This window comes from Bombus vosnesenskii, unplaced genomic scaffold (genome assembly GCF_011952255.1).
Source record: "Bombus vosnesenskii isolate JDL3184/JDL3185 unplaced genomic scaffold, Bvos_JDL3184-5_v1.1 scf7180000014442, whole genome shotgun sequence".
NCBI lineage: Eukaryota > Metazoa > Arthropoda > Insecta > Hymenoptera > Apidae > Bombus > Bombus vosnesenskii.
Genome location: NW_022883452.1, coordinates 589,190 through 617,083, shown reverse-complemented (window position 1 = coordinate 617,083; position 27,894 = coordinate 589,190). Strand labels below are relative to the sequence as shown.

Below are 27,894 nucleotides of genomic sequence, written 5' to 3'. Positions count from 1 at the left end.
TGTGGAATCTAATTTCGTATACTAACTGGTATTTGCAAAGTTCCATTTTAACGTTCAAACAATTTAAAAGGTTCTTCTGGAACGACTCCTCGAAGATCGTTATCGGGGTGAGGTCTGCCACAGAATGTTAAGGGGCAGAAGAAAAAACGAGTTAAGATACTTTTCAAGAATATCTTTCTATATGATGGCCTATGATGGATGGCAATCTTTGTCACGATATATTTACTGTTTCTGTAACTGATCTGCTTTTCACTGGAAGTATAACCTTTCAGAAGACAATTCCCCGAAACTATCTCCTCGAATTTGTAACTAAATAATATTTAATATTTGAAACAATTTGCTTAGAATAAAATTGTTATTGAGAAATAAGATGTATAATACATATATATTCTTCATATCGTTATATAAAGTTCCTTCATTTGTGACATAATGAAAATAGATAATAAAATGTCTATATAACTTGACTTAAAAACATGGATTTAAATTAGTTCATCTTTCAAGTACAGATTTATTTCATTCCACTTTTTTAGAGATAAAGTTTCAAAGAAGATATTAAGCATCGACGATACGCTGCAAAACATTTTTCAACTTTCGAGAAACGAATTTCTTGCTTCATTATACGCTGAATGTGTGGGTCTCACGTACACGCGACGTGACATGCAGAAATATCGAACAAATTTCCTCTCAGCGTGTTGTAAATCCGGAAACAAAGCACAGTGCTCGACCTCTTTGCTTCCTGTCACGGAAGATATGAAGTAATTGCTTCCGTTGATCACTCGTGACGTAGAAACTCTTCTTTTCGGCCTTTTCGCTCTTCGCGAAGCAAACCTCTAAGAAACACGGCAACATCGAGATAATACAATTAAGAATCATTGATTGCTTCTTCACTTTAATTAATATGAAATTTGTCAAGCTATATTTATCCCCATAATTAGACTGCGCGAATTTATGCAAATTTACATTTTTATAGATCCAAACTAAACTGAATCAGAAGTTTGTTTCATCAGCTAAGTAATAGAATAATAGATATTATATTTTGCATATTTTATATATCTTGGCATATTGTGAATTTATATCTGTATTTTGTGAATTTCTACAATTTTCAATTTTCTAGAAGTATATAAAAATTTACACTCTACTTACGACAAATTCAGTGTTTGTCTGTATCGTGTCTGTATTTTGATTATGGAGAATATGTAGAAGTTTAATCGAATTGATTAACGCGAAGACGAGACAATTGGAATCTTTCTTTCAGGATCGATCAGATTCGCTTTTACGTCGGATCAAATCGCAGCCGAATCTCAACCGGTAGGTACCATTTTCAGCCTCTCGCTGCGAAAGAGTCGTAAGGAGTAAGAAAGCAGAATGTCTCGTTGAAGGCGCCACGGTGGTGATCTCAAACTTCTCTCAACCAGAATAAAGTCTGTTGATCGGGGAGGTAAGAACGAGGAATGGTCTGAACGGTTTAAAAGCGCGAGCGAGAAGGAGAGTGAGCAAAAATCCGGATACCAGAGCTATCATTCAAGACGTCGAAGGTGGAAAGGTGACATGAACGAGAAAAGCGGAAACCCACTCGACTTAGCCACTCTGTCTTCTCCTTTACTCCTGCTGTTTGCTTCTGTCCTTATTCTATCGTTCGTCACATTTACCTTTCCTTTTTTATCTACTTACTTCTAAGCTTTTTTCTCCTTTCGCTTTCCATTGCTTTATCCGTTCATCATTTACTTTATTTCAGCCCCATTATTTCTGTTTCTTTCGCTAGTATATCTCCGTCTCGTCAAGATCTATCGTGATTTCATCCCTCTCTTTCGTATCACTTTAAGGAGCCCTGTGCTTTCAGTTCAATATTTGCATGGCTCCTGAGCTCACAAAAGAGAGAAATCTATCAATTCCTGTCTTCCGGTGGTGGCTCTTTCACCCTCTCTTCCTCTTCCTCTCTCCCGTCCGTTCACTCTTTTTCCTCCTCTGTAGCCTCGGATGAAATCATTACCGTGCTGACGGGTATAAGAGGGCTGCCTTTATGTATTGCTGGCAAAAGGATACCGACGCCATCTCCTTGCTCCTGGCAGGCTGCAACGTTTCCTTCGTCAGCTGGAGTGAGGCCATTGTGTATCGATCAAGCATGAGATGAGCCGTAAATCATGCTGCACACACTTTTGCTTACACGTGACTAGGGATATTTTCGTATCGTTCTCGAAAGCACGCTGTTTGCCGCCTTTGTTATCGACACTGATAAGCACCAGATATTGTATCGTACAACGTCCTCTACTTTCCTATTTTTATAATCGACGACAAAACACAGTTATTGATGATTCCAAGTTCCGGTAGAACATTGTCAATTTTCTCCCTAGTTGAATTTATTATGAGTTTCAGTCTACAGAGCCTGTATTTATTTAATTAAGATCACTCGGAACTTTCAATATTTTTCACTTTCTTAGGAAACTTTAGTCTCATTTGTTTAACGAGAGCCGTCAGCTAATTCTAATAGCAACGTTTATCATTTATCGAGATGTTATACGTATTCTCTTTGTCTTCGTTATAGTTTGTATTCTTCCGAGCGTTGTTCCGTGCGCATTGCCTCTATATTTTCATTATTTTGTTAAGCATTTCTAATTTTTGTAATGTAATGGTCAAGAATGAATACTCAGATGATTTGACCAGGTTCCAGACATTTTCACTGGCATTTAATTCGGGCCAGTTGGTTGATTATGAGAATGCAGAATTAATTATCAAGTAATTATTAATTATTAAGTAATTAAGTAATTATTTAGGTAATCGACGATAATTTACCATTTGTGTACAATATTATGTGCGTATATGACGTATGATAGTTTAAAATTATCTGAATTAGCTAGACGGGATACCATGAATAGATGGAATCGTAGCTTTGGTAAATATCGTTCCATTGAATATACTCGCCTTACGATATCTTGCAAGTGTGCGTAGCGAAAAGGTGATCGTTGTTCGTATTGATCGAAGAACGAAGAGTCATAAATCATATGGATCCCTTTCGTCATGTACCTACGTGACTAGATTCTTCGCCCTCGTGAACTGTATTGTGCGTAATAAACCAGTCCCACATTCACTCAACGATTTCATCGCGAAGATCAATGCGCAGAATGCTTTAATACCGCTTTCTCCCTGCCGAAAGAATTTTTCGGAAAGCATCGTGGTCTTCGAATAAATCGGCAAATCCTCCATCATCTTCTGAGCGTCGTAAATTTCCATTCACATTCGTCACTTTGGGAACGAGTAGGTATTAAATTAACAGCGCTTTTATATGAAATTACAGGGGAAGAACGCGACAAATTATATTTTCTATTTTTCACAGAGAAATTGTTTTCAAATAGTAGTTAGTTGTCAATGTCTTCATTCTCTTCAAAATTGTTAAATATTGCTCATTAATAATAATATCACTCTATCGAAGGTATTAAAATATCGTTTGTCCTAACAATTGTATCTTTGGATTCTACAAAACTTCACATAACGATTACATCTTCGTACCTAACATGTTGTTTTAATGTTCGATAATAGGGTGATAAAAGAGTGTCAGAAATCAAAAAATCCATAAAAATGTATATAAAAACGTTCTTCTCATTGTTATTTTCATATACGTGAATATATATGTGCTTTATTGACGAAGGATAGGGACTAGAAGAGACACGAATCGGTAATCTCCGAGTTGAAGAAACGAGGAGAGGAAACGAAATTTAACTTTCAATTTGCAGCCGAGAATTTTTTCCTTCCTTTGTGCCGTTCCCATTGCGCTCCTTCATTTCTATAGGAGACGCGGATCTTGAAATATTCCGAAGTGAAAACGTTTCGTTGTCACCATCCGCCGCCATTATGAGTCCGCACGATTCGCGAAATACCGACGTGCTTTTTACGTATCGAGGAGTAACAGTAATAAATACGTATCTGGGATGCGCGAGTGCATTTAGCGGCCCTCATGAATAAAGCATAACTTCGCTTGGCGGATTCCGCTGGGAATTCCGTTGATTTTTCCCACTTCGCGTGTACCAGATGAAAAGTTTTGCTCGTTCTCTGCGAGCAAGGAGAGGAAATAGAGAAAGATAGAGAACAGAAAGCAGGCAACGCGACCTTCTCTCGTACAAGTTGTCCCTTATTGTTGCGTCTCTTTGCACCTCTTATTGCAGTTTTATTCTTGCTGCTCGAGGTTGCATCAGCCAACACTGGGAGCACGCGAAGTGAGTCACTTTTCTGCTCAGGCCGTTCCATTCGAGAACGGTTGCTTCCCTTGTTTCGCGCCTGGCAGTCTGAGATACGATGTTGTAAAATTTTATTGTTCCCAGAACTTTCTTCAGCGTTTCCAGTTTGTTTCTGAATATAAACGAAACGGTTTCCCGCGTGAAGTTACATAGCGAAGTTACTTTAATTTCTTCTCCACCGGAACGATCTTATACCGTTCACATTTCCGATGATATTTCTCTCTAACCAGGTTGTCCTATCAAAAACAGAGGAGTTGTAATTGTGATTGAAAGTTGTGCTTAGTAAATGGACTGCGGATATTTATGCATGAACACCTGCTCAGAAACCTGTTTCACTTACTAAATATCATAACGAGCGCTATATTTTGAGTGCTATACTTGCGTGTTTCTCTGTACTACAACATAACTATATTCCGCGGTTTTCCCTTAAAAATTTTTAATGCACGAACATCTGGGCTTTACTAACGATAAATGGCATCGGCTTGTGTTAATTCGCTGCACATTTCTCTAGATATGGAACGACGATCTCCATGGCGATCGTAGCCAACTAGGGAAATTGCTAGACGAGCTACGAAGTTGAATTCCAAGTTTCACAATTATCGTATGCTCGTATATAACAGCGACAATGTAGGAAAAGTTTTCAATGCATCGAGCTGAAACAGAAATCGGAATGAAATCCAAGAGGTCGGGAAAGCGGGACTTAAATTTCCATAAACGCATGAAATCGGATGTCCTCGAAACCAAATGCCTGGAATGCTTCCAGCAGATATCGCGCTTTTCAGGACACACAGTTGTTCGACCAACGCAAGAAATGGTTGTGACTATAGAACAGGGTACAGCATGAAAGGAATGGGAGGGAAGAGAGTCGGTCATCGAGTATCGTGCCAAAACGAGTCCTGAAACTCCCTTAGGCGCCACTGGGTCGTCGTTCGAACCTTCTACAATGTATACTCTCTGTATCTGAATCGCATTTATTACGCGGTAAGCGCGTACGAATTCCGTGGAAACCTTCTAGCAAAGTCATGGACCCGTGGTGCATGCTTTGCAGCAAAGCTGCAACGGCGACGCACTTGGCGGCGAGCCTCTTGATGCTGTGTCTCGAATCGATTTGTACTTGCGCTTGTATGCATGTATAGGCGTGTCATCGTATGCGTGTGACACAGCACGTGCACGTATTAGTCCACCACGAATGCAATCGGCAGCGATGAATTCGTGGAGCAACGCGAGGCATTTTCCACGAGAATGCACCCTTTTACCCTCTTCTTCACGCGCCTTTCCCGCTTTCTTCCGCCTCTCCTCTCGAACCTCTTATCGCGCCGCTATTTTTTTTCTTCCCCTCCGTTTGTCTTCTGCTCGTTCCTGGCTTCTTGCCTTTCAACCCATGTGAAATGTCTCGTTAAATGTTCCGCAAAATCGCTGCCGAATATTTCTTCTTTTTTCTTTTTTGTTTCTCGTACAGTTGTTCCCTTTTCTATTTACTTTTATTAAAATTCCATGTTCTCCGACATGGTATATAGAGGTACGTAGTGAAATTGAATTACTCGTAGCTCACGGTATGACTTGAAATATTTTGTCAGGGATGCACACGCGGAATCCCTGTGTGTTTCATTTATATCGTGTTTCGTTTCGTTTCCCGCGATCGCAACAGATAGAGCATTTCATTTTATTGAAAACACTTTCTACCCTCTTCTTCGCCCTTGTTTTTTGCCTCCTATATTCATGTTTCATCCCTTCGTTTTTCTATTGGATCTGGAAACGGTGCTCCACGACTACGCATTTTTTGTTCTTACGACACGGACCAGCCACGAGCATCGTAGGAAAAAGGCGTGTCCGTCTTTTTGCTCGAATACTCGAAAGGGCGATACGCGAGTGTGAGCGAAGTGGGGCTGCAGATAACCCAGAGAGGAGCGAATCGAGGGGACAAGAAGAAGGTTATTTGACGACTAAATCGTTCTGTTTGATGTCGGTGGATGATGCGGTCTGGAACATCCTCAAAGAGTGCCGAAAGAGCATCAGGGAGGTAGATACGACAGGAAAGAGGGTGAATCGCGAGGTAAAGGGAGAAATTCGTGTAGATACACTTGGAAGAAGGGACGGAGGACGAAGTAAGTGCAACCAGGCTACGCATTTCTCGCGAAGGGAAGCTCAGACGCTTCGAATGGTTGCGTCGTGAAGGTGAAAATTTACCCTCGTTTGCTTCCATTTCTACGCGTTCAAGCCTGTCGCCTTTCCCGTGGGTTATTGGTGGATCCACGGTAGCTGTTATGCTCGGTCGAGTTCCTTCGGTTTCGAGAAAATCCGATTTCAGCGAATTTCTGGCGCGCGTGAGATCAGACAAGAAGTTCTTTGGACTTGGCTGGCTGTGACGCCGAAACGCTTTACCGAGGCGTTAATGTCGTTAGAACAGAAAGGGAACGGGGAAAGAGGCAAAAATGTTTGAGCAAATTAAGTGTTTTCCGACCACAGAAGGGCAGAACCGGATATAAAATTACTGGGAGGAAGAAAACTGTTTCGTGGCTCATTTCGTCATTCATTCTAGGCGGACAAGAGAAAGTTCTAAATAACTTTGAACGATGGCCCCTCGATCCGCTAATTTTGTTGCGTTACCTTTTCTCGCTATTGTCGTCCACGATGTTTTCGGTTTGAGTGCTACAATTTTTTTCACCAGAGAAGTCGTGTCACGGATGTTTGCGAAAGCCTCCATATAGATGTTTCGATTAATCTTTTGCGACTGCATTGTGCGACTCAGATATGCATATTGTATTGATCGGGATACGATCAGAATGGTTTTGATGGCTAAGAATAGACATACGACTGGTAAAAGAGTTTCCTTGGCTGAGTTAAATTTCCCTTAGCGACACTAAATGTATTTACACAGTCATGTAATTACGATTCATATCAGTATAATCGATCTTAAAAGTTCATCATATATGTTCTTACATATATGTACTTACAGTACAAAGTATTCCTTATATAAAGGATAAAGGATAGCAAACGTTTCTTTTTTGTTTAAAAGATTCGACTGACATGGTTCAAAATTTTGAACCAATCAAAGGGAAGAAAAATAAAATTGCATTCCCGCGGCTGCTTGGGCTAACGTTAACTCGCAGTGAAACGCGATAACAAAACATCTGGCTCGCACAAAGCAAATTGCAGAACGAGTTTCATTTCCCTTTGCAACAATCAGCCCGACCTGTTTACTGTTCCCGGAGGAAATCGGATTTCCTGATACGAATAGACAGATATAACCAGATAGAGAAAGGTTACACGTTCGTCTGCCTCATCCACGAAGCCCGTTAACGTCCTTTTAAGAGACAAAAGGTCCGTCTAACTCGCATAACGACGTTAACTCTGCCAGATAGAAATTATTCCCCCGTGTTTATTCGACGCGAAATTGCACGCGTTTTATAGCTTCGATTAAAATCCTGTTATGCTCCTGATGTAACAATGATCTTTGAATGATCTTTGAATATAGATATGTATAGCGTGACAAGACGCATGATTATTCTATATGCAAAAACAAGTCGACGGTGTAAAGAGAAATCTTTTTCATTCGAAACTATATTTTGCAGAAAATGGACTTTCCTATTAAATAATAATTAATTTTCGTATATCAAATTTTTGCACTCGCATCAAAGCAGAATTAATCAATTCGCTACTTGACACGTTTCCAAACTCGTCTTTCGTCGAGAACGGAGTTTTGCGCGAAACAATTTAGAATTCCGATAAGGAGAGGAAAAAAGATCGTTCGTTGTATAGGAAACAAAGATGAGAAATGAGTTTATAACTCGGCCGATTTAGAAACCGTTCTCTAGTAGAGGAGTCATCTTGACGTTGGTAATAAATACTGCTGTGGCGCAACCCCCTGTAGGTCGAAAGACCGTCACACTAGGTGGTAATAAATACTGCTTTCCTCGTGGCATCTCGTCGAGCCCTAAATTCCACCATCATGCGAATGACTTTGGTCTGTCTGCACCGATATCACTCCTCCTACTCGTTTTGCATGTTCACGGCATGTTCGCGCGCGAGGGTCGCCGTTCCGGTACCTGAGATTGTCTTGTACTCACCTCGCTCCATTTATTCGTCTCCCACATGGGACAAGAGATGGTATTGCAAGTTTCTTGGTTACGGGGCTTGTGCGTGCTGCTACACTTGTGGTCAGGCAGCTGCAACAATAATGACTTGAATCTTTTATCCGATTCAATGTGTAAAAAAAGATATAATTTTTCTGGCAACATTCTTTTATATCAAATATTTGATACGAAATTATTTTGTGGACAAAATTTGTAACTTGTTATAGAAACTTTGTAGATTTGCAAATATACAATATCTCGCGAATACGAAAGTATTTAAACGCTTCTAGAAATCTTTTATGAATGTATCGTGTGTGTTAAAAAAAAAAGCACTTTGGAATTTCATTAACATTATAACAAGACACGACCGTCATGATTCTTCAGTAATTCTAATGTTTATCAAACTATATTATCTGAATAATTGGATATTCTACGTGCTCTTATCGCACCTATTATGTTCCATATTACCGCTAAGAGAATCATCTACTCATTGCTCAGGTATGACACAGTGGGATCAGCATAGAAGAAGATGCAAATCCTCGTGGTGCACGATACGTCGTGTCTAACCATACGTATTTTCAACGTGTACGTGTGCTCCCCGGCTGCTCTTGTCGAGCCTCGGATGAGAGGATTTTACGGTGGTTGACAGAGAACCGCGAACGGCCCTTGCAGTTTAAACGAACCGAACTAGGTTAGGGTTCGTGGGTTTTGCCAGGTTGTCATAGGCACCAGAATGGACAGACGGATGGATGGATAGGCATGTATCTCTGTGACAGTTCTAGCAGAGATCGTGTTGCGAACACTGTCGTAAAGTCTCAAAGACGAATGAAATTATCAATTATATTTGTGTCGGGTGTCAAGCCTGAGATTTATATTAGCGAGATCGGCGCGAAACGAGGAATTACGAGCCGTAAAAGGAGTCGATGCAGCAACGGGAAATTCCAACGATAAAGTGGAGTGAAATTTCGATTAGATTATCGTTATCGTTGGCACGGCCCCGATCGTACTTGCGAAGTATATTTCGTAAACATAAATCCCGCGGACTAGACGCGACTAAACCCGGAAAACGTTCAACTTTCCCGAGAAACCGAATAGAATTCCGGTTACGCGGTTACGTATAATACAATGAAAATAAAATCTGATCGATCTTTCTTTCGCCTGGCGACGTTTTCGTTCCGTTTCGCTTCTTCTGACGTTAGTCTGGAGAACGTTCGCTATAGTGTGTTTCCCGTGGAAAGAAACGGGGGATATCCAAGCGAAAACCCCGGGGATTTAATATAAAAGAATTCCGCGTATTTAAATTATCTTTATCCCAGTTTTTTTTTTTACCTTCGTAGTCTCATTGCCGTTTTCCTCGGTACAGAAAATTGTTCTGGTCCTCGATCCGCCTCCGCAACTGGCGCTGCACACGCTCCACTCGCCGGCTACCCATCTAGAAACGTAAAAAGAATCAATTGAAACGCCAGTCTAGTAACTGTATAGTAGAAATGTAGGCCTGTTACATGCATAACGTTCCACGTTCATATGTAAGATCAAAGCATCATATTGCTGTTTCTTCTGACGAATATTAAGAATATTAAGAATATCGATTTTATGGAAAGAGGTTTCTTCAAAGTATCTTTGATAGAAAAAATTCGCGATTCGAATTGCATAGTTTCCGCGAGCGCTTCGAAACCGCTTGAAAAAAGATTCAATAGCTGAATTAAAATGGAGAGCTTTCCCTTCGACGAGGTTTTCGTTCAACCGGAAGTCATCTTCGATACCGCAATCAGATCCCGCGATGCTCATCGTTGAAAAAGCTTGCGTACAAATCCGAGATGAGAGCACCATCGATCGAAGATCGATATTTACAACACCAAGTTAATTGCTGGCTACGTCTGCGATGAAAGCTTTTTCCTCGTCGAAGTTACTTTCGACACGTTCGGTGAATTTGCCGATTGGAGGTAGATATTTTCAGAGAATATGCGATACCGATCGATATCGAACATGCTGTAATTTGAAATTAACAAACTGACACAACAGTAAACAATAACAAGTAAATACTTTTGAATCTGCAAAGTTATTTTTATTGTAGTTTACTATAAATAGTTTCATTTTAGTGAATCGTTCAAGATACGATTTAATAAACTTTTGACGAAAGGAAGCATTACTTGATTCGAGAAATGATAGTCGATAGAAGCCGGAAAAATGTAACTGAAGGAACGCTAATCGCCGTGGACTTTCTCAATTTCCGCTACATCGCGTGTTTTCGAGGCAAAAGTGTTCGCGAGTCGCCAGACGAATCCATCGATCGTCGCTAACATGAAAGTTTTGCTCGATACGCGACGAGCTGCGTTGCTCTCGTTGTAATACGTGTAAGCTGGTCCCGATACGTCCACCTAGCTTGGCGGTTATTTTCTCTGTCGTTGTTTGAGCATAAAAGCCACTGTAATTCCAAGAAAGTAAATGTTCCATAGTACGTGTACCATCTGATAAAAATGTTCCAATTCCTTTCCAAGTTTTTTAGCTTCTATTTATTACAAGGGCTAAATGAAACATATTAACACGTTCGCGACTCTATCTTGACAAGATCGTCCCCAGTGATCGATAACGTTTTTACATTTAATAAATCTTGCATTTTAACATGTTGATTGTTTTGGTAGATTTCATTTACTTTTTACTTATCCCTAAAATCATAGATTATTAATTATACTCTTTATAATCCTTATTTTATGGTTTATTTTTCTATTCGAATAACTTTTTTAAATGCAGCTGAAAGACTAATTGATAATTAGATTTGTGCGTGTTTATGCAAATTCATAGTTTCATAAATATACCAAATGAAACGAAAGTTAAGTAAATCTTGTTTGTAGATTTTTATACCTTCGAATTCCCAATAAATGCATAAACATGCGCAGTTTACTGATAATACCAGATCTGTTGACGAGTTTTCACGATGAGTTATTAGCTAATGGAACGAGGCGTGACATACTCTATCTTATGGATCCCTTGATCTTGAATGTATTGCACTAACACTAGGACTATCTTTCTGTTACGATCACTAAAACTACGTAAGTGCCTTTGAGAGAATTAGCGTTTATTTTTCTTAAGACCGAAACATAATTATTTATTCCTATTTTGCTTTCATCAGGTCATATTTATCTTTTAGAACTTTCTGCCACAGATACAATATACCAGCAACATTGAAAACAAAATTTCACAAATTTTTTAATCCTAATTATAGATCTTTCTTCCTTATTTCTGCTCGGTGGTAGAAACTTATCTTTTTTTTTTTTTTTAATTTAAACTATCTCTTTAATTGAACATCTTGATAATTTTCTCTAAACCAAGACACAATACGTGTTCACGTATTCCCTGTGCCTATAACACGAAACCATCAACCACCATGTTTAATTACCCCTCTCTTAGCCTGCACAGATTATATAGCCAGACTCTGTACACGATTCTGGTCGATCGATGTTAGTAGCCGGATCGTGAGATTAATCGTCAAATGTTCCGGAAAACGCTTAATGGAATTTAATTGGGCCTGTATCCCTAGCACGACATAGAATAATAGCCGCTGAAGTATTCAGTGGCTTAATACACAGTTGCGGGTAGGCAGCGGTTTAGAAATCCCGGTTCTCCTGGGGGATAGCTGAAACGTCGACCACTTGCCCGGCCTGGCTGAATCGAATTAAACTAAATTCTCGGCCTGGCCAATTAGCACCAATTTAATGTTGACGAGGCCCACTCCACTCAGTGATTTATTAACCGTTGTGGCCGTTAACGTTGCTATCGGCCCTCCCCGTTTTGATTTTTCACCCTCGAATTCACGATCAATCGTTACGTTCCTTCGTTTTCGCAACACAAATATCGCAACGATTAACGAACAACGACGTTCGTTAAATTATTCATGGTCCAATTACGACGGATCGTGACATTATTTCATGAACCACTTTATCGAACGCATTTTACTCTACTCGAGAGACGTTCGATGGAATCCTAAGACGGTAACTGTAAGTTATTTTTTGCTTTGAAGCGATTATGAAACATTTCAAAGGTTTATACTTGAGTTAGTTGATTTAAGCGAGATCTTTACGATTGTACAAATTTTTATGCATCAATTACAAATTACAACTAATACACTTTACAAAGGCCATATAGCTATTTAAACAGTCAATTGTCATTGTTAGCAATGAAACAGTCAGGCTATAATACTAATTTTACACCAAATATATGTATTTGCAATAAGTATTATGTAACTCTTCTATACATTTTCAGATTGGTTTCAAATCTTACCAACATAAATTTTCTGTCGTAATTGTACAAATGCTTTTGTCAGCTAGTGCATGTATTGCGTACGAACAAAACACCGTACTAAATCGATCAATTATCTTAGCTGGTATTTGCTAGTGTTCGAGAAGCATCTTCATAAGGTCGAACAACGTTAAAGAGGAAAATGTGGCGCGAATCAGTTGCGTGATTCGCCTCTTGTGGAAAGTTAAACGGTAGTTCAAGTAACCCGAGCCACTCGAGATTCTGGTTGGTGCAGCATTAACCGTAGTTCTTGGCTACGTGCATCATCCAAGTGGCGAAGTTTGCTCTGGTCTGGCTGCATATAATAACGTTAAACAGCGACCCGGGGACGACTTGACGAAAATTTTCATAATTTAGCTTCAGCGAACGTTCTGTGTTCTTGACACTTTGCGTGTCTTTGCTCTGGAAATCGAGGCGAAATAAAACGAAACGACCGTGGTACAAGGCTAAATCCGGACAAATTTCTGGAGCATTAGGGAAAGGTTCGTTTCGCGACGCTTCGCCACGCACGACTGAAGCGAGTAAAAAGCACCCTTTCCGTTTCCCTCTGAGACGAGTTGGCCGTTTTGAAACGCGCGAGTGCGAATTCACGCTTGAAACGAGAAATATTGTGGCGTCAGAGGCGAAAAAATTCGTTTCCATTTATGGGATGACAACGTATTTTTCTTCAAATACTGTGCTACAGTCAGCTTTGTTATATTCTGTTCTTGAAATTTCAATGAAAATAGGCGTCGTATTACGGCGATATTTTTTATTCGAGTGCAATGAATTTCACACTAAAATTGGGATAAATCTAACGGACGTAATAATTGATTCTCTTTCATGCCGATGTACGTAGATAGATAGAATAGAAAAATCTTAAACCGTCGACTATACGAGGATGTTTTACTTTTTATAAAAAAAAAAAGATACTTTGTATTTTACAAATACCATCGTTATTTCTTGAATTGAATTTTTCAGATGTTTAATATTAATTGTCTACCTGGCTAACGAAATGGAAAGAGAGAGAGAGAGAGAGAGAGAGAGTGAGATGGACGTCGATCGGCAACAAGGTAACAAACTTAAGTTGCACGTCGAGTTATACTTTCGATCACAAAGGGAAAGACTGTGCACGTTTCAACTACATGCTATATTTTATATCCGGTAAAAATGGTTCGCGGCGAGTTTTTTGTACTTGGTAGCCGAAGTAGTGTCTGCCAGTCTGGAGAATGATTCTCATCGGGAACAAGCTTTAAAGCGCCTCCTTTTCATCCTCCGTTTCCTTTATCCAGACAAAGAACAGGCCGTATCGTTCCAAGAAATAAGATTGTGTCTTCGAAAAAATATCCTCGGGACGTTCGCCTTCCCTTTCTCTTCTCGTTATCCCGTCTGATCGTTACGCTTTATCGCGAACAGTTTCAGCTTCCCCCTGGACGTCCGTGTTATGAATCAGAGAAATAAATTTCTCTTTTGTTCCATGCGTCGTTTAAAGGGTACCGAATTCGGACATTGCAATCGTTATACTTTCCCTGGTGAAATTCATTCCGAAATATGACCTAAACTGTAACAATTCTTTTTCCATAATTTTTCATTAATATATAATGTCTATCCTCTTTATGCATTTATGAGAAAAAAGATGCAAAGATGCACAGGATACATATATGATATACAAAAGTGTTTAAAATATCCGAAGTAAAGTACTAAAGAACAAAGTTATAATTTGTAATAGGTAAAACGAATCTCTATGATCTATTCTTTTTTTTAATTGTGCCCATAAAACCTTAAATTCGCGTAAAAATCCAAAGTCGTTTAGTATCAGTCAAATACGTCTCAACGAAAATTTCTCCAAAGGAGTTTTCTATGTCTCGTAATTTTTTGAATTTCGGATTGTAGAAACTTCTACAGTTATCAATAAATCGTAACGAATTTCTGAATTACGACAACAAGGTAAGAGGAAAAGCACACACTGGAACAGGTAAATACCAGGGTTCTAGAAAATAAATTGTCTCGTTTCTTCCTTGTGTCGGGTCGTATCGTAGAAGAGAACGCGATACAACAACCATCATCGAGTGGAACGGGGAGTCGTTTGTACAACCGTGGGGAGATTCGCATAAAAGTCGAGCAATTCCTTTAAATAACTTTTTCAGGAGCATGGAACCTAACCCCAGATCCGACGATGGTCCCGACTAGTTGGTACTTTATAGCTGGCAGATCGTTTCGCGGAGTTACTCTTACGACGGTTTTGATCGCGATCTCCGGAGGAAGAAGCGCGCTTTATGTCGACGCGAGCCGTTGGCTCGCAGGAAAAACAGCCATATCGCCGGACGAATTGTTTGTTCGACAGTCGGAGTATTCTACTTCCTCCAGGCTGTTCGTCTGTGTTTCTTCGACCACGATATGCGAATCGACGTTACGTTAAAAAACGGAAAAAAAGACGTGAAAAATGCGTGCAATGTAAAATGAAGGATATGGGCAGATATCGGATATCATATAAATGTGTGTTCTAAAATGGAGAATATATTGCACGGAAAGATAGTATAAACGGAAAGATAGTCGAGATGTACTTCTTCAAAGTTATTTTTTATATTGGTTAATGAAGATGGACCAAACTTATAAGATTCTAACGATGCATAGACATTCTTTATGATTATATTGTTATAGCGAATATATCGATTCACTATACTATAGTAATTCACTAACCAATGTATGCACGTGTTAATTGTCTAGTAAGTAAATGAACATATTTTCTAGAACTATCAGTCTTTTTATTGAAACTTCGATGGAGCAACTTGAAAGCTGAATATTTATTCCAGACGTATTCTCTAAAACGAAATGTTCTATATTAAAGAATAGATAAGATTGTGTTCTCATCTATCTTGTTTTTATCCAATTGTTATCTCTGACTAAATCTTATGTACGCGAATTCATACGAATACATTTTATATTCTGTACATTCTGTATATTTGCCAAACCCGATGTTTTCATTATGTTGCACATATACAGGATAATGTACATAGTACAATATACAGGCAACGTAGAAGAAATAACTTTCAAAAAACTACCTTGACGTAAATATAAAACGTGAAACACCGTAAACAGCGGAATATTCGACGATATTCGAGAAAGGCTTTATTCTGAACACTTGTACAACGTGGCTTGCAAGAAGGTAGCTATACATATGTATATGTAGCCGTTTCGATATTCAACGAGCGATTCTAGCCAAAGTGTTCGCAATCGGTGTTTTCGACGCGGAGGTAGAACAAGGGGTTTGTCTCCGTCGGTGAAAGGTACTGGGGGCTTGTTTTTCCAAGTCTCTTTCAGAAAGAGGCCCGCCGGGCTTTTGCTCTTTCCCGCTACGTCCGTCGACTAATGGCCGTTCAGTCCGCCTGAAAGCTCCGGCCCATCGTTTCCAAGCCCGGGTATTGCAAGTCTACACGGCTACCATATCCATTTCTGCGCGTTGGTTGCTCGGTGCACGCGTTGCACACGTACAGAACCACCACCGATACGGCTTGTCTAACAATAATCGGGACTGCTTGCTTGCTTTGTCCGCGGCTACGGCGAGGAAATTGGTCAGAGAGGAAGATTGGCCGGCGTTAATCCCAAAAGTGGGAGTTCCGATTTCACGAATAGCACGTGGAAAATACGAGAATTTCGAGCAGCTGCGCGAACGTGCTCCCCGAGTCAAACATTCCCTGGTCTGCTCGTAAAACCGAAACGCTCAATCTCGAACCTCGGGGTCCCGCCGATTAGAAAAGCTTTAATGAAGTTTCTGATCCTAGGTTTCAGTCCAACGTACAGGTTACTTGGACTCGCAGCGATTCGAAAAATCGCGAATTTCTATTTTTCATCTGTTGGACGTAAGTTCTCACCAATGTATAATATATTAAATCCGTCACAAAACGCAATATATAGCGCCAAATGGAAGTATCGGCACGGCCTCGATTTTCATATAAAATTCTTTCTAAATCTGTAAAAAATATGATTCTCTATTTAATTTTTTTTTTTGTAGAACATAACTGTCCACTCTAAAGTTTAAATATACCAAATATGAATCATGAATTTTTAAAATAGTCGTAAAGTATTGGCACACTTACGATTTTGCAATATAAATTTATTATAAGATTTCATTTTATTTCAAGCTTTATTTTAGTATAAGTATTTATAATAGAGATAAGAAATATATATATATATAAAGCAGACTCCACTTTAAAACGTTCCTTGTTTCCACCGAAAACAATTATATAGAAAATTGAATTTATTATTATATTTTATAAAGTAGTAATTCACTATATGTGATAATATTCGTCTGATGCAATGTTTCTCAAAGTCATTCACACGTAAAAAACGACGTAAATTTGAACAACATTGCTGCCTTCGATATCGTTCTATTTTCTATTTTCGTTGTAACCTTTTAACAAATCCTCAAACGCTCTATGTTCGTATAACATCTTTTTCTTATCCCCATAGAACATTCGGACAAAGTTTGAGAAAACCTGGAACGTCTTATATTACAAATTCTGCGTCCTAAATCCTATAGTCCGAAGAGAATGAACGGAAAAAGTTGAGTCACCAACGTCTCAAATACCTCAGCCCTCAGCTAAAGTCATTGATTTCTGGAATAGAAATATCAGATCGAGTTTCTTTTCTTTGTCATGAGTTTCTTTTTCATTGGTAGAAGAGAAATGAATAGAAATCTAGATGTGGAGGATTGACATCGCCCCCGATGGAACTGGTTTTTCTACCGCGAGCGCGTACAAGCACTCCATCCATGACTCGTGGAAAAATCCGCGAACAATCTGTCAAATACTCTTTGTACTTGTCCGTGTATGCGCATTTGAAGCCACACGCTTCGCCTCGATACGAAAATCCGCGGCATCGGTTTAACGTTCTTTGACACGGACACGTACACCAGACGTCGGGAAAGGTACTCACTTTGCAGTGCAGGGGTGCGTGTTGCACGGCATCAGGGTCTTCTCTGGCTTGTTGTCCGGATCGCAATAGCTGTCGTCTACCACGTTTTCGTCCGGGCCGATCGTCTTGCACACCGCCATTGCGATCTTGAAACCTGACGGAAAACGGAAATCGTATTTCAACTTGTGACTGAAGAATGATAACTTGCAGAAGGAACGTTTTTCGAAAATATCGTGATCTTATCTGCTTCGTGATAGTCTTGTTCGCAGTTATCTTGGGAAATAAAACTGGAGTAAGAATGTTGAGCAGCAATTGCAAGGCTGAGAATTATAGAGAATTATACGTTGGTTCACGAAAATATTTCAACACTGATAACTTCTATGTTCTGTGAAACATGTGTAATTTTGAAATTTTATAAGTACTATAAAATTTGAGACGAATCTGAATATAGAAATTACAAGATATTCATCGCAAACAATATACTTAGTAAAAAGTTAGCATACAACGTGAATAGGCATTCTAAATATATAATATCACTGAACGTTAATATTTGTTGATATACTGGGTAATTAATTATTAAAATGTTTTAGAGATTCCTGCAGACGAGGATAGCTTAGAGGATTGCATTTATATGTTTCATTTTTTCTTGCTCTTCCATGAATTTTTTCGTTTGCGAGATGGGACGTTTAAAACGATCATTTTAAATTACATCGACGGTACCGTTTTCGTAAAGTGGAAAATAGTATAAAGATTTAAAGAGGATTCCACTACGTTTCTGAAATAGAGATTTATCGTTCGTGACAAAATTTTGCTCTGCATTCGACTAAATTTGGTCTCGTATATTTTCATAAAGAGACTTTTCAAGCGTCCATGAAAGATGAGGTTTCATTGAACGAGTATCGTTTCGATGATCTTTGTTCTACAAGTTTAGCTATCTCAGAATATTCTACGTAATACATAGACAGCACACATATGGTTCAAAATAAAGTTTTCTACGGCAAGTATTTAAAGATTTTCGCCAACTATTGTACATTTCTCCTGTTCTTTGAGGAAACAACGAGGAAGGGAACTCTTCGAGTGTCCAACGTTCAAGGAGGACAGCAATTTGAATGCAGAGCGTAACGTTACGATAGCAGGGAGAAATCAACCGGTGTAAGTAGCCGTTATTAATTTCGGCAAAAGTACCGAGGAACGTTGGACGATTCGCGGGTTCAAAGTTCATTAGAATTCATTGCTCCCAGCGTCGATGTAAATGGACTACCTCCCGGTGAACTAATTGTAAGTGCTTCAACCGAATGAACTTCGTAACCAACCACTCACCTCCGCCGCATGATTTCGAGCAGGCGGATATCGATTCCAAACTCCAGGAGTATCGCGATTGGCAGCTCGACCCGTTTCCGCCGCACACGCCGCACGGGTCCGTGTTCTTGTTGCTGCCGACTCGCAGGTCGCAGCCGACTTTCTGAAACAGAGATCACACCGTCTTCGTTAACAGAACTGTTCGTCGTTCTTTTACCAAATGTTTCTCTTTCGATTTGCGTCTAGAAAGTTGCTTAATGTTATTTGCGTTGTGTGGAATTGGCTGAAAAAATTAATTTATAGGTTTATACTGTTGATAAAATCATGTTATCATAGACCTTTGTCTAGATTATTGTGGTTCTTATCGTCTTTATCGAATTTGTTAATATTATTGGCGACGGGGTTCTTTCTTTTATTTTTATGTAGGGTTAATAAATACTAAAGGTTAATAAAGAAATTACTCTGTCTAATGATGAAGTTAGCGTTAATAAAATGTTGTAGCAGTGTTTATAGAGTATAGACAATAAAAACACCCATATAACGCGCGAGATAAATTTAACAGAGTTTTTTCATCTTTTCTGGGAATGCGATACTTGTTTCTTGTTTATAGAAGCTAATAATTATAAGTAAATTGCAGATATTTAAACTTAGCAAAACGTAGAGAATATGCAAAAATATATAAAGCGTTCAAGGTAAAGTAGTTGTTATAAGATTTAGTACGTGTTTTCAGTTTTTTACTTATGTTCGTAAGAATATAGATTTCCAAAAATATCCGCGATATATAGATATAACAAATATAAAGATCTATTTCTTCTACTTGAACTAACATAATTCACGTCGTTCATGTAACACTTTCTGCAACATGAAACATACATCTCGCGTTATATGATCAAGCCTCACAATATTTTCTTTTAATTATTTTCCAATAAATATTATGCAAATAAATGAATAAATTTGAACGTGGCTAAATTTCGTCTGCATTTAGATTTCGAGATTTAACGTGTAATCAAGTGGGTAACGACAAATAGATAGTAAATCAGTACTTAAACTCTAAGGGTTCATGCTAAGTCCCCGTTTTATACCAAGTAGAAGCATTGGTCCTGGTGGGCGCATAATCTAAAGACGATCCCGCGCTATGTCACGCACCCCTGGGAGCAACTTCGATTTGCAATAAACTAGAACTTTAACTCAGTCTCCTGATACCAGGTTGGTTGTAACGCGAAACAAATTTCGACTCGGTGATCCATAACGCGTTTTGATCCAAAATTCTTCCTTTCCCCTTCAAAAAGAAAACAAGACACGTATACGTCGCTCAACGAGCTCTCTTATGCTGTCAAACGTAAATAGAAGGCGGAACGGAACGATAGAAGGTGTCATGGAACTCGAGCATCGAGCGCTAAAACCGTAAAAGATTAATCAATGAAACGAAAAGAAGAGCGGTGGGTGTCACTCTGCATAATCTGAATGTGGTTGCACAGTTCGAACAGTTCGAGCGTCCAGTACAAATGCAGTAGCACCTTTCAGGAAGAGGGAAGAAGGAAGAGGGAAGAAGGAAGAGGGAAGAAGGAAGAGGGAAGAAGGAAGAAGGAAGAAGGAAGAAGGAAGAGGAAGAAGAAGAAGAAGAAGAAGAAGAAGAAGAAGAAGAAGAAGGAGAAGAAGGAAGAAGGAAGAGGAGGAAGAAGAAGGAGGAGAAGAAGGAAGAAGGGAGAGAAAGAAGAAGAAGAAGAAGAAGAAGAAAGAAGAAAAGAAGATGCGAACGAGAGAAGAAGCTGACATCGATTCGTGACCTGGCTCGGACGGCAAACTGATTTGTCATTCAGGCGGCATGGAGGTTTGCTCCGAGGTCGGCAAGTACATTATTCATCCCTTATCCGGGCGAGAAGAGCGAACCAAACTGGTGGCAAAGATGTCAGGTGAAAGAGAGTCGAGACGAGGAAGGATATATGTAAATGGAATAGTGCGTAAAAAGGAGAGGCACGAGCCTAACGAGATCCTAAGAACGATCGACTGCCACGGTGAGACGATTTTGACGACCAAAGATCAAAGATTTTGTCAAGCCATATCGATTTGAATATATGTATGTATACGATAATTATCAAAACATTTTCTTCGACTATTTGTCTTCTTGTTGGTATCGATCGAATTTTAAATAGTAACACACGGATACCCATATATTACTACTGCGGATATGTGCAGTGGATCGTTTTCTGTGTTATTCTAACCTTCATGCTTTCTCCATGTGTTTGTGTATTTCTTCTTAATGATTGTCTAATATGGGCTAATATTCAATCGCAACAGCGATGCGGTAGAATTTTTCAAAAAATTCTGTCAATCCGCTGTCTTGCTTAAGTGAGAGCTCGTGCAACGTTTGCTCGCGTCTTTTCATCGGGAACACGTTCGCCGTTCGCCAGCATTTAGAAACAGCATTTCCACTTCAGCGGGAATTCTTCGACAGTTGGAAGGCGCCGTTCCGTTCGCGGAATTCGCGTAGAAAGTAACTTTGGTGAATCATGTTTCTCGACGGGGAAAAAGAGATAAAAGGTAGAAGAGAGCAAAGTGAAACAAGGAGAGAAAACAAAATTTAAAGGAGAGAAATAAGGAAAGAAACGAATAAAAGAGTAAAGGGGAGAACTTAAAGTCAGTGGAATTTATTCGCTCGCGCGAACTACGATTTAACGGAGCCACTGAATAGCATTACAACTTGTGTTTAAAAAAAGTGAAAGAAGAAAAAACATGGAACAGTCTGGAGAAATCGAATAGACCGCGTTCGCGATACCGCTAGGACGAATTGAGATTTAATTTTACACGAGGTCGGATTCGTTCCGCGACCTTTCTTCGCTCTATGCACCGATGCACCGATGCACATGTGCATCCATTATATACTTGTATAGGAGGTCAGCCTCGAGTACACCGCTGGGAGTTCGAATAGAGTTTAAATCTGGGATACGCGATTTTAGCAACACGTCGAAACAACGTTCCTCGTTTTTCCCCTCTATTTTTGTTCCCTTTATTTTTCCCATTCTGACGGCTTGGCTGTTAACCCCGCTTACGAAATAGGATCTCGGGACTCGTTATTCAAAGAGCGGTTTTTTAATCGAGCGAACGCATGCCACAATACCAAGACTTGTAATTTTCTATTTTTCTAACGGAAGCTTCAAATGGAAGCAAGTATCGCATACTTGTTATCATTTTAATGAAAAGATTTCAACGAATGCCACTTTCACATTGGACGCAACATATCTGGGAGGAAGAAAAGTTTCGTGCAACTGTTTATTACTGCTACGCGTGCTAAAAATGTGTATCGCCAATTATGGCTTCTTACTCGCACTACTTGCTAATTTGTTGCACATTCGTTAATACTTTATTAGCATTTAAGAAGGTGTTAATATGATTTTCAAGTGGCTCGAAGAAGAGAAAAGCTAGATAAAAACAAAGTTAGTAAATTGAAAATAACTCTTATTTCGAAAGCCATTTTGAGCGTTTAAAAGATTCATAGAGATTCTCTTTTAGTTGCTGAATTTCAAACGATGTACGACGATTTTTAGACCCTGTCAGCGACAAATGTGAAAGGGACAGGTCACATGCGCACACGTGCCATATTCACATATACTTGTGCGCCCGTGAGCACGCCACTGTGTCCACAGTACACGGGCGCGCGCGCGCGCAAACAGAACGGAAGAGACACACAATACGGGCGCTCAGGATTAGGTTTACTTTGCTCGAGAAGTGGAAACCTGCAGCGGAGCCCCGTAATTGAAGGATAGGACCATCGAAGCAACCGGTTATTTCTCTAGGTAAACAAGCCAAGAGAAACGGCTAGCCAGTCGCGTCGGGTGTGCGAAATGAAATATCGTGGAACTTAACGGCGCCGATCTTCATCTCCCCCTTTCTTTTTTTCTCGTAGTGCTGACTATCCTTGCTCGATCCGTGCAAATAATACCTTTAAATCCGGTAAATATCTCGCCAATGGCCGTTTATGAGCTGCGAGAATATGAGTACTCGTTTCGAAGCACTAGTGGATTCTTTGCGTTCCATGGACGAACTCGCGAATAAATTAACTGTAATGGTGCTTCTTTTGATGGAATTCGTTTGATAAACGTTAGTAAAGAAAGGAGAGGCGATTATCTTCCGGTATCGTTATAGACTTTAATATACGTTACTAACATTCATAAACGTAATCGGACATTTTGGTCGAATTGTGGTAAACGGATGTGAAATTTAGCAAAGGATATAAATTAATGATAAATTAACAATTAGGGGCAATATTTACTACTTATGGAACTATCATACTGTAAATCTGTAAATCTAAAATATCTACTAAAATATCTACTAAAAGAAACATTGGTTTAGAAGGTGCCTATTAATTTGAGTTATTATTGAAGAATTGATCGATTTGAAGATGAAGAATAAAGTTATAAACGCGAGGTTTATTACTGCATATCGATGTTTAAAAATCAAAAAGTTTAATCGAATCATAATATACCGTCGTACGTGGTTATGATGATTGTAAAGAATAAAATCGTCATTCTATAATTGAACAAACATATTGTCAAAAATAAGCAAATATCTAGAGGTACTTTGCAAAAGAGAATATAGATTTTTTAATATTTATCTATTACTCTTATAAAACAAAATAAAATCGCTCACAATTCTTCTTTTACCCTATCGTTAGATAACAAGATCCTGGTCGAAAGGTAAATCGGCGATTTCCGCGACTTTCCGTCTCTCGGCTATTTCGTTACGTAAATTTGACTGGCGTTCAATTATTCAAACCGGCTTTCAAGGTTCCATTCGGCAGTCGGTACACCATCCACCGGAGTTAGCCCATTACGCTCAATACACCCTTTTCCCCGCCGCGAGTTTCCACCCTCGTCGCTCCACTATCCCATCCAACCCCATCCCAGACCTTCTTTTCTCTACACTCGTTTCTACCTTTTAACATAGTTTCCCGGAGAATGGGATTTTCCGGCTGCAGACGGACTCGATCACTTTGTCCGCCTTATTCTAGCCGGTTTCATTGAAACGATGGAATTTATCGCGGAACCACTGAACCGCTTATATATCGCTAATTTCTCCGTGTACCTTTCTCCGTGTACCTTGAACAAAACAGAACGGGTATGAAGAGCTTTGTACTGCGCTCGAATAATCTTTCTATTGACTTAAAACAAAATTTAACCAAAAGAGACTTTACTTTCGATAGATATTCTTCCTTTTTATAAGATTATCGAATTTTATTTTACTATTTGATCGAGGGAGATCCTACAAACACTAATTAGATAAAAACTATCGGAGAGTAGATGAAGAAACTAGGCAAGTAGAGACGATTCGAGAGTAAGTCTAAGAGGGTGTCAAGAAATAATTAACGGGATTTCATGGCGACGACAGTGGCGACGAAGTTGGAAGGACAATATCTAATCAGCAGACGGGTCCACGTAATTAAGCACTAACCGAGCTTCTGTAAACGCAAACTGGTTTTGCATTATTAAAGTGGCGGACAGTTCCCTTCTCTCGCGTTGGACACGCTCGATAAGTGCGCGACGCTTTTGTGCTATCACGACTCATTAGAGTTTGTCTTCTATCCACGGAAATTCCTCCAATTGTTTCGTCTCGCGTGTTTCTCCACGTCTACGCTTGGATAACTTGTAACGCAAATCGTCCGCTACATTATCGTACTCGTGTTCGTGCATCTTTATTTGCACGTCTTAAATACACACACATTTTACTGGTTTTGGTGCGTAATGGTTCATCATATATGTCTATTCCATACCATGTCTATTCTATATCATATCCCCCACTTTTATCAATATTGGAAATATATCTTAATACTACACGGTTATGATATTATAGAAAACAACTAACGTTAAAGATAATTCCAATATAACGTCACTAGCTTTTATTATTTCAATTTCCTCATCTTTAATTTCTTGATATGATATTTGATGATATACTTATCATATATGGGCATCTTAATCTAACTGAATCAAAACAGTAGCAATGTTCTACTTTTGGTATATACGTGGTGAATACACTTAATTATGTCTGAGCCACATTCAGTATTTCAGTGCTTATTGGTTCATACTTAATAGGTTAAATTCGATGGCTGTATGTAATAATACAAACCTAACATATATGTATATGTACCATAATGATAATAATATATCTACGTTGATGTAGTTTTGTTGGATTAAGCTTTAAAAAATTTGAACGAAATCGGAACGAAACACAATGTCAATGCCAACGCAGCCTAGATTCGCAAACAGTTAAAAATATATCAGTTTTGAAGTTAGGAATCTTTCCATATGAAACGTTAGAACAGAGAATGATACTACTCGTCGAATGCTATCAGAAAATGTAGAGATCGATAAAAGATGTTTCAGCGGCTTGAAGCCACATTTAATCTCCCTTTTGTCGAACACGTTACGTTTAAGAGATTCTTATTCAAAATTTTCGACTTTTTGATCAATGAAAGTTCTTCAAGAAAGAATTTCGTAACACGGCGATGTCTTTAGACGAAGCAGGTCGATGGTGTTTAATTTGCTAGATGAAACGATAAACAGCATCAATATTAGTGTACGTCACCTGGTGTTAGCGTTCTCAGACTTAAGACAGGCAGCGACTACTTAAGGGGTTAATCGACGAAAGTAGCCCTCTGTCGACGTGGCTTGCCTCTCGGTACACAAAGTCGTCAACGGTGTAAAGTAAGATCGAATTAACTTAATGGACGAGAAGTGCGGGCATCTCGACGCACCCATGGTAAATATTGGTCGAAGACGGGCAGACAACGACGCCTCGTTAGCTCGCGTTTCCGTCCGCCGAGGAAAAACGTGGTCGTGTACAATCACATGGATTTAAAACCAAAAGTTATAAACATGTTTCGGGCGAGCCCAGTACGGAGGAAAATACAGCAGAGAAGAGGGGGAGGGAGAGGGAGGGAGGTTTAGGCGAATAAAGGGCACACTGTATGCTCTACCTAAGTAAATTTCTCCGGTCACGAGTTTCCGCCGGAACTTTCTTCTTCCTTGCCAAGTTTCGACAAGGGATGCAGCAATTGCGACTTAATTCTTAACCGACGTTTTCAGCGTAATCTCGAGCCAAGGGCCGGGACTACGATCGCATATTTAAAAGTCTGATCTCTGCTTTTAATTAATTATGCGTTAGTCGGCTCGCTTCTGAAATTTCTAGGCTGCGAATATAAATTAGGAAGTGGAAATCATTTTGAAAGAAAAGACGAGACGCGGTTGAACGTACAGATAATGGCTGTTTGGTCGAATAAAAGCGACTATTTTTCTACTTTCTTTCGTGAAAATGTGGAGCTCGTTAAAAAATGCAAATATCTATTTAAATATGGAAATACTTGAAAAATGGCGTGTGTGTTTTTTGCTTTACATAGTATTACAACCGGAATTTGGATCGTTCGTTTTTTTGATAAATGTACCTCGATCTTTCGTTCTCTTTGTTGTATCGCGTTTCCAAAGTGCTTCAGAAAATGTACGGTTTCGTGGAACGAAATCTAAAATCTCTCTGTACGAATTTCAAAGACATCGGTATCTCGCGTATAAACGAAGTCAGCTTTGAACGTAATAAGTATTGTTTGTCCGCGCATTCACGTGCATGCACACGAGTATTTTAAACGCATATTAATGGCATGATAAAACTTGCAAATGAAACCTTCAAAATTTTATCGAGTTTCGCTGCGAGCGTATGCAACATTAAACGGCCAGTAAAAACGCTTTTTTCCCTGTGTTCTCACCGCTTCCGAGAAAAAGATCGGTATTTTATTTATAAGAGCTATCAATGTCACGATTCGTTGCGGTATTTTGGAAATTATCGCGCTGAAATTCCCTTGGAAATTGAATTGGTTATTCGTCGAATCGGACGATGCATATTGTAGACCGCGACTTTATATGCCTGACCAGTGATAGGCCTATATCACTGATCTCTATTTACGTCTCTATTCACGTATTTTGAGAGGACTGACCAATGATAAAATCAACTGATTTCCATTAATAAATTGTATACACAATACGCTGTTTGTTAAATCAAACATTGTTATTATATACGTATATATCATTAATATATTATTAATTGAGTCACATATAGAGAATATATATCGGGCCTACCATTATTTTCTTATCGGTTAATTTAATTTATATAGGATTAAACATAGAATAAGCCAGCATGCAGACAGAGTTTTAAGAGGTGAAACTATTTTTAATGTTACTCTATATACACTAATTATCAATGCCGGAGGAATCTTTAATTAACAATGGGAATAGCATTATTTATTGGCTACACTGAGTATCCATGAGTAAATAAGCTGTTTCAATATGTATACAAATGCATCGTATTTATGTTAAATATTGATATAGCATTCGCTAATGTTCCGCATAGCCTAAATAATATTCGAAGCGAGAACGTCATTGGTATCGTGAGATTATTGTAACGAAATATGATAAACAAACCCTCGTTACCGATTGTTTAATTCCCAAAACGCGTATACAGAGGTATTTTCATCGAACGAATGTAATGCTTAAAAAGTCAACCACGTTATTGACGCAATATAAACGTATCCGGACGAGTCCGTGATTATTTTCAGCGTAGTTCATCTGTTACGAAATTACACGACACGGGAGGATAATTTGTTTGCGATAAATTTAATAAAATGTAATAAGCGTGCCGGGGTTGTCCATTATTGTTAATTAATTTAAAGATTGTAACGCGCATTCATTTAGTAACAAAACGAAGTTTCGTTTGGTCCGAACGAATTGCGTCAAATATTGACAGAGAATAAAACGATCGATAACAGAAATTTCTGGTGTGCACGTCATTCGGATGGTTTGCGTTCACCGCATCCTTCGGACGAATCTCAATGATCTTAGACACCACCCTCTTGCACATTTCCACTGATATCGTTAGCTAAACTTTATCAGCCAGAAATTACTAACGCTAATAAATTACCTTGCGCAACAGTAACAAAGTAACAGGCTTAACAAGAAAACAAGTAAAGTTCTACATACCAATTTTCTAAATTATAAGCTATTTAATTGTTCTGTTTCATGTAAAATTAAGAAAAGAAAAAAAAAAGAAAAAGCGGCATAATGGAA

At 39.0% G+C, this 27,894-nt stretch overlaps 1 protein-coding gene across 1 annotated transcript in view; it reads right to left on the bottom strand.

Moving 5' to 3' along the window:
* Nucleotides 1-27,894, bottom strand: part of LOC117239853 (protein madd-4-like) — a 258,313-nt gene that overhangs the window by 11,071 nt on the left and 219,348 nt on the right. The window contains exons 7-10 of the mRNA XM_033505680.1: nt 18,812-18,953; nt 17,513-17,645; nt 9,632-9,734; nt 8,297-8,395 (exon numbers count right to left, since the gene is read on the bottom strand). Coding sequence (XP_033361571.1) covers nt 8,297-8,395; nt 9,632-9,734; nt 17,513-17,645; nt 18,812-18,953 — 477 coding nt within the window. The remainder of the gene's footprint in view (nt 1-8,296; nt 8,396-9,631; nt 9,735-17,512; nt 17,646-18,811; nt 18,954-27,894) is intronic.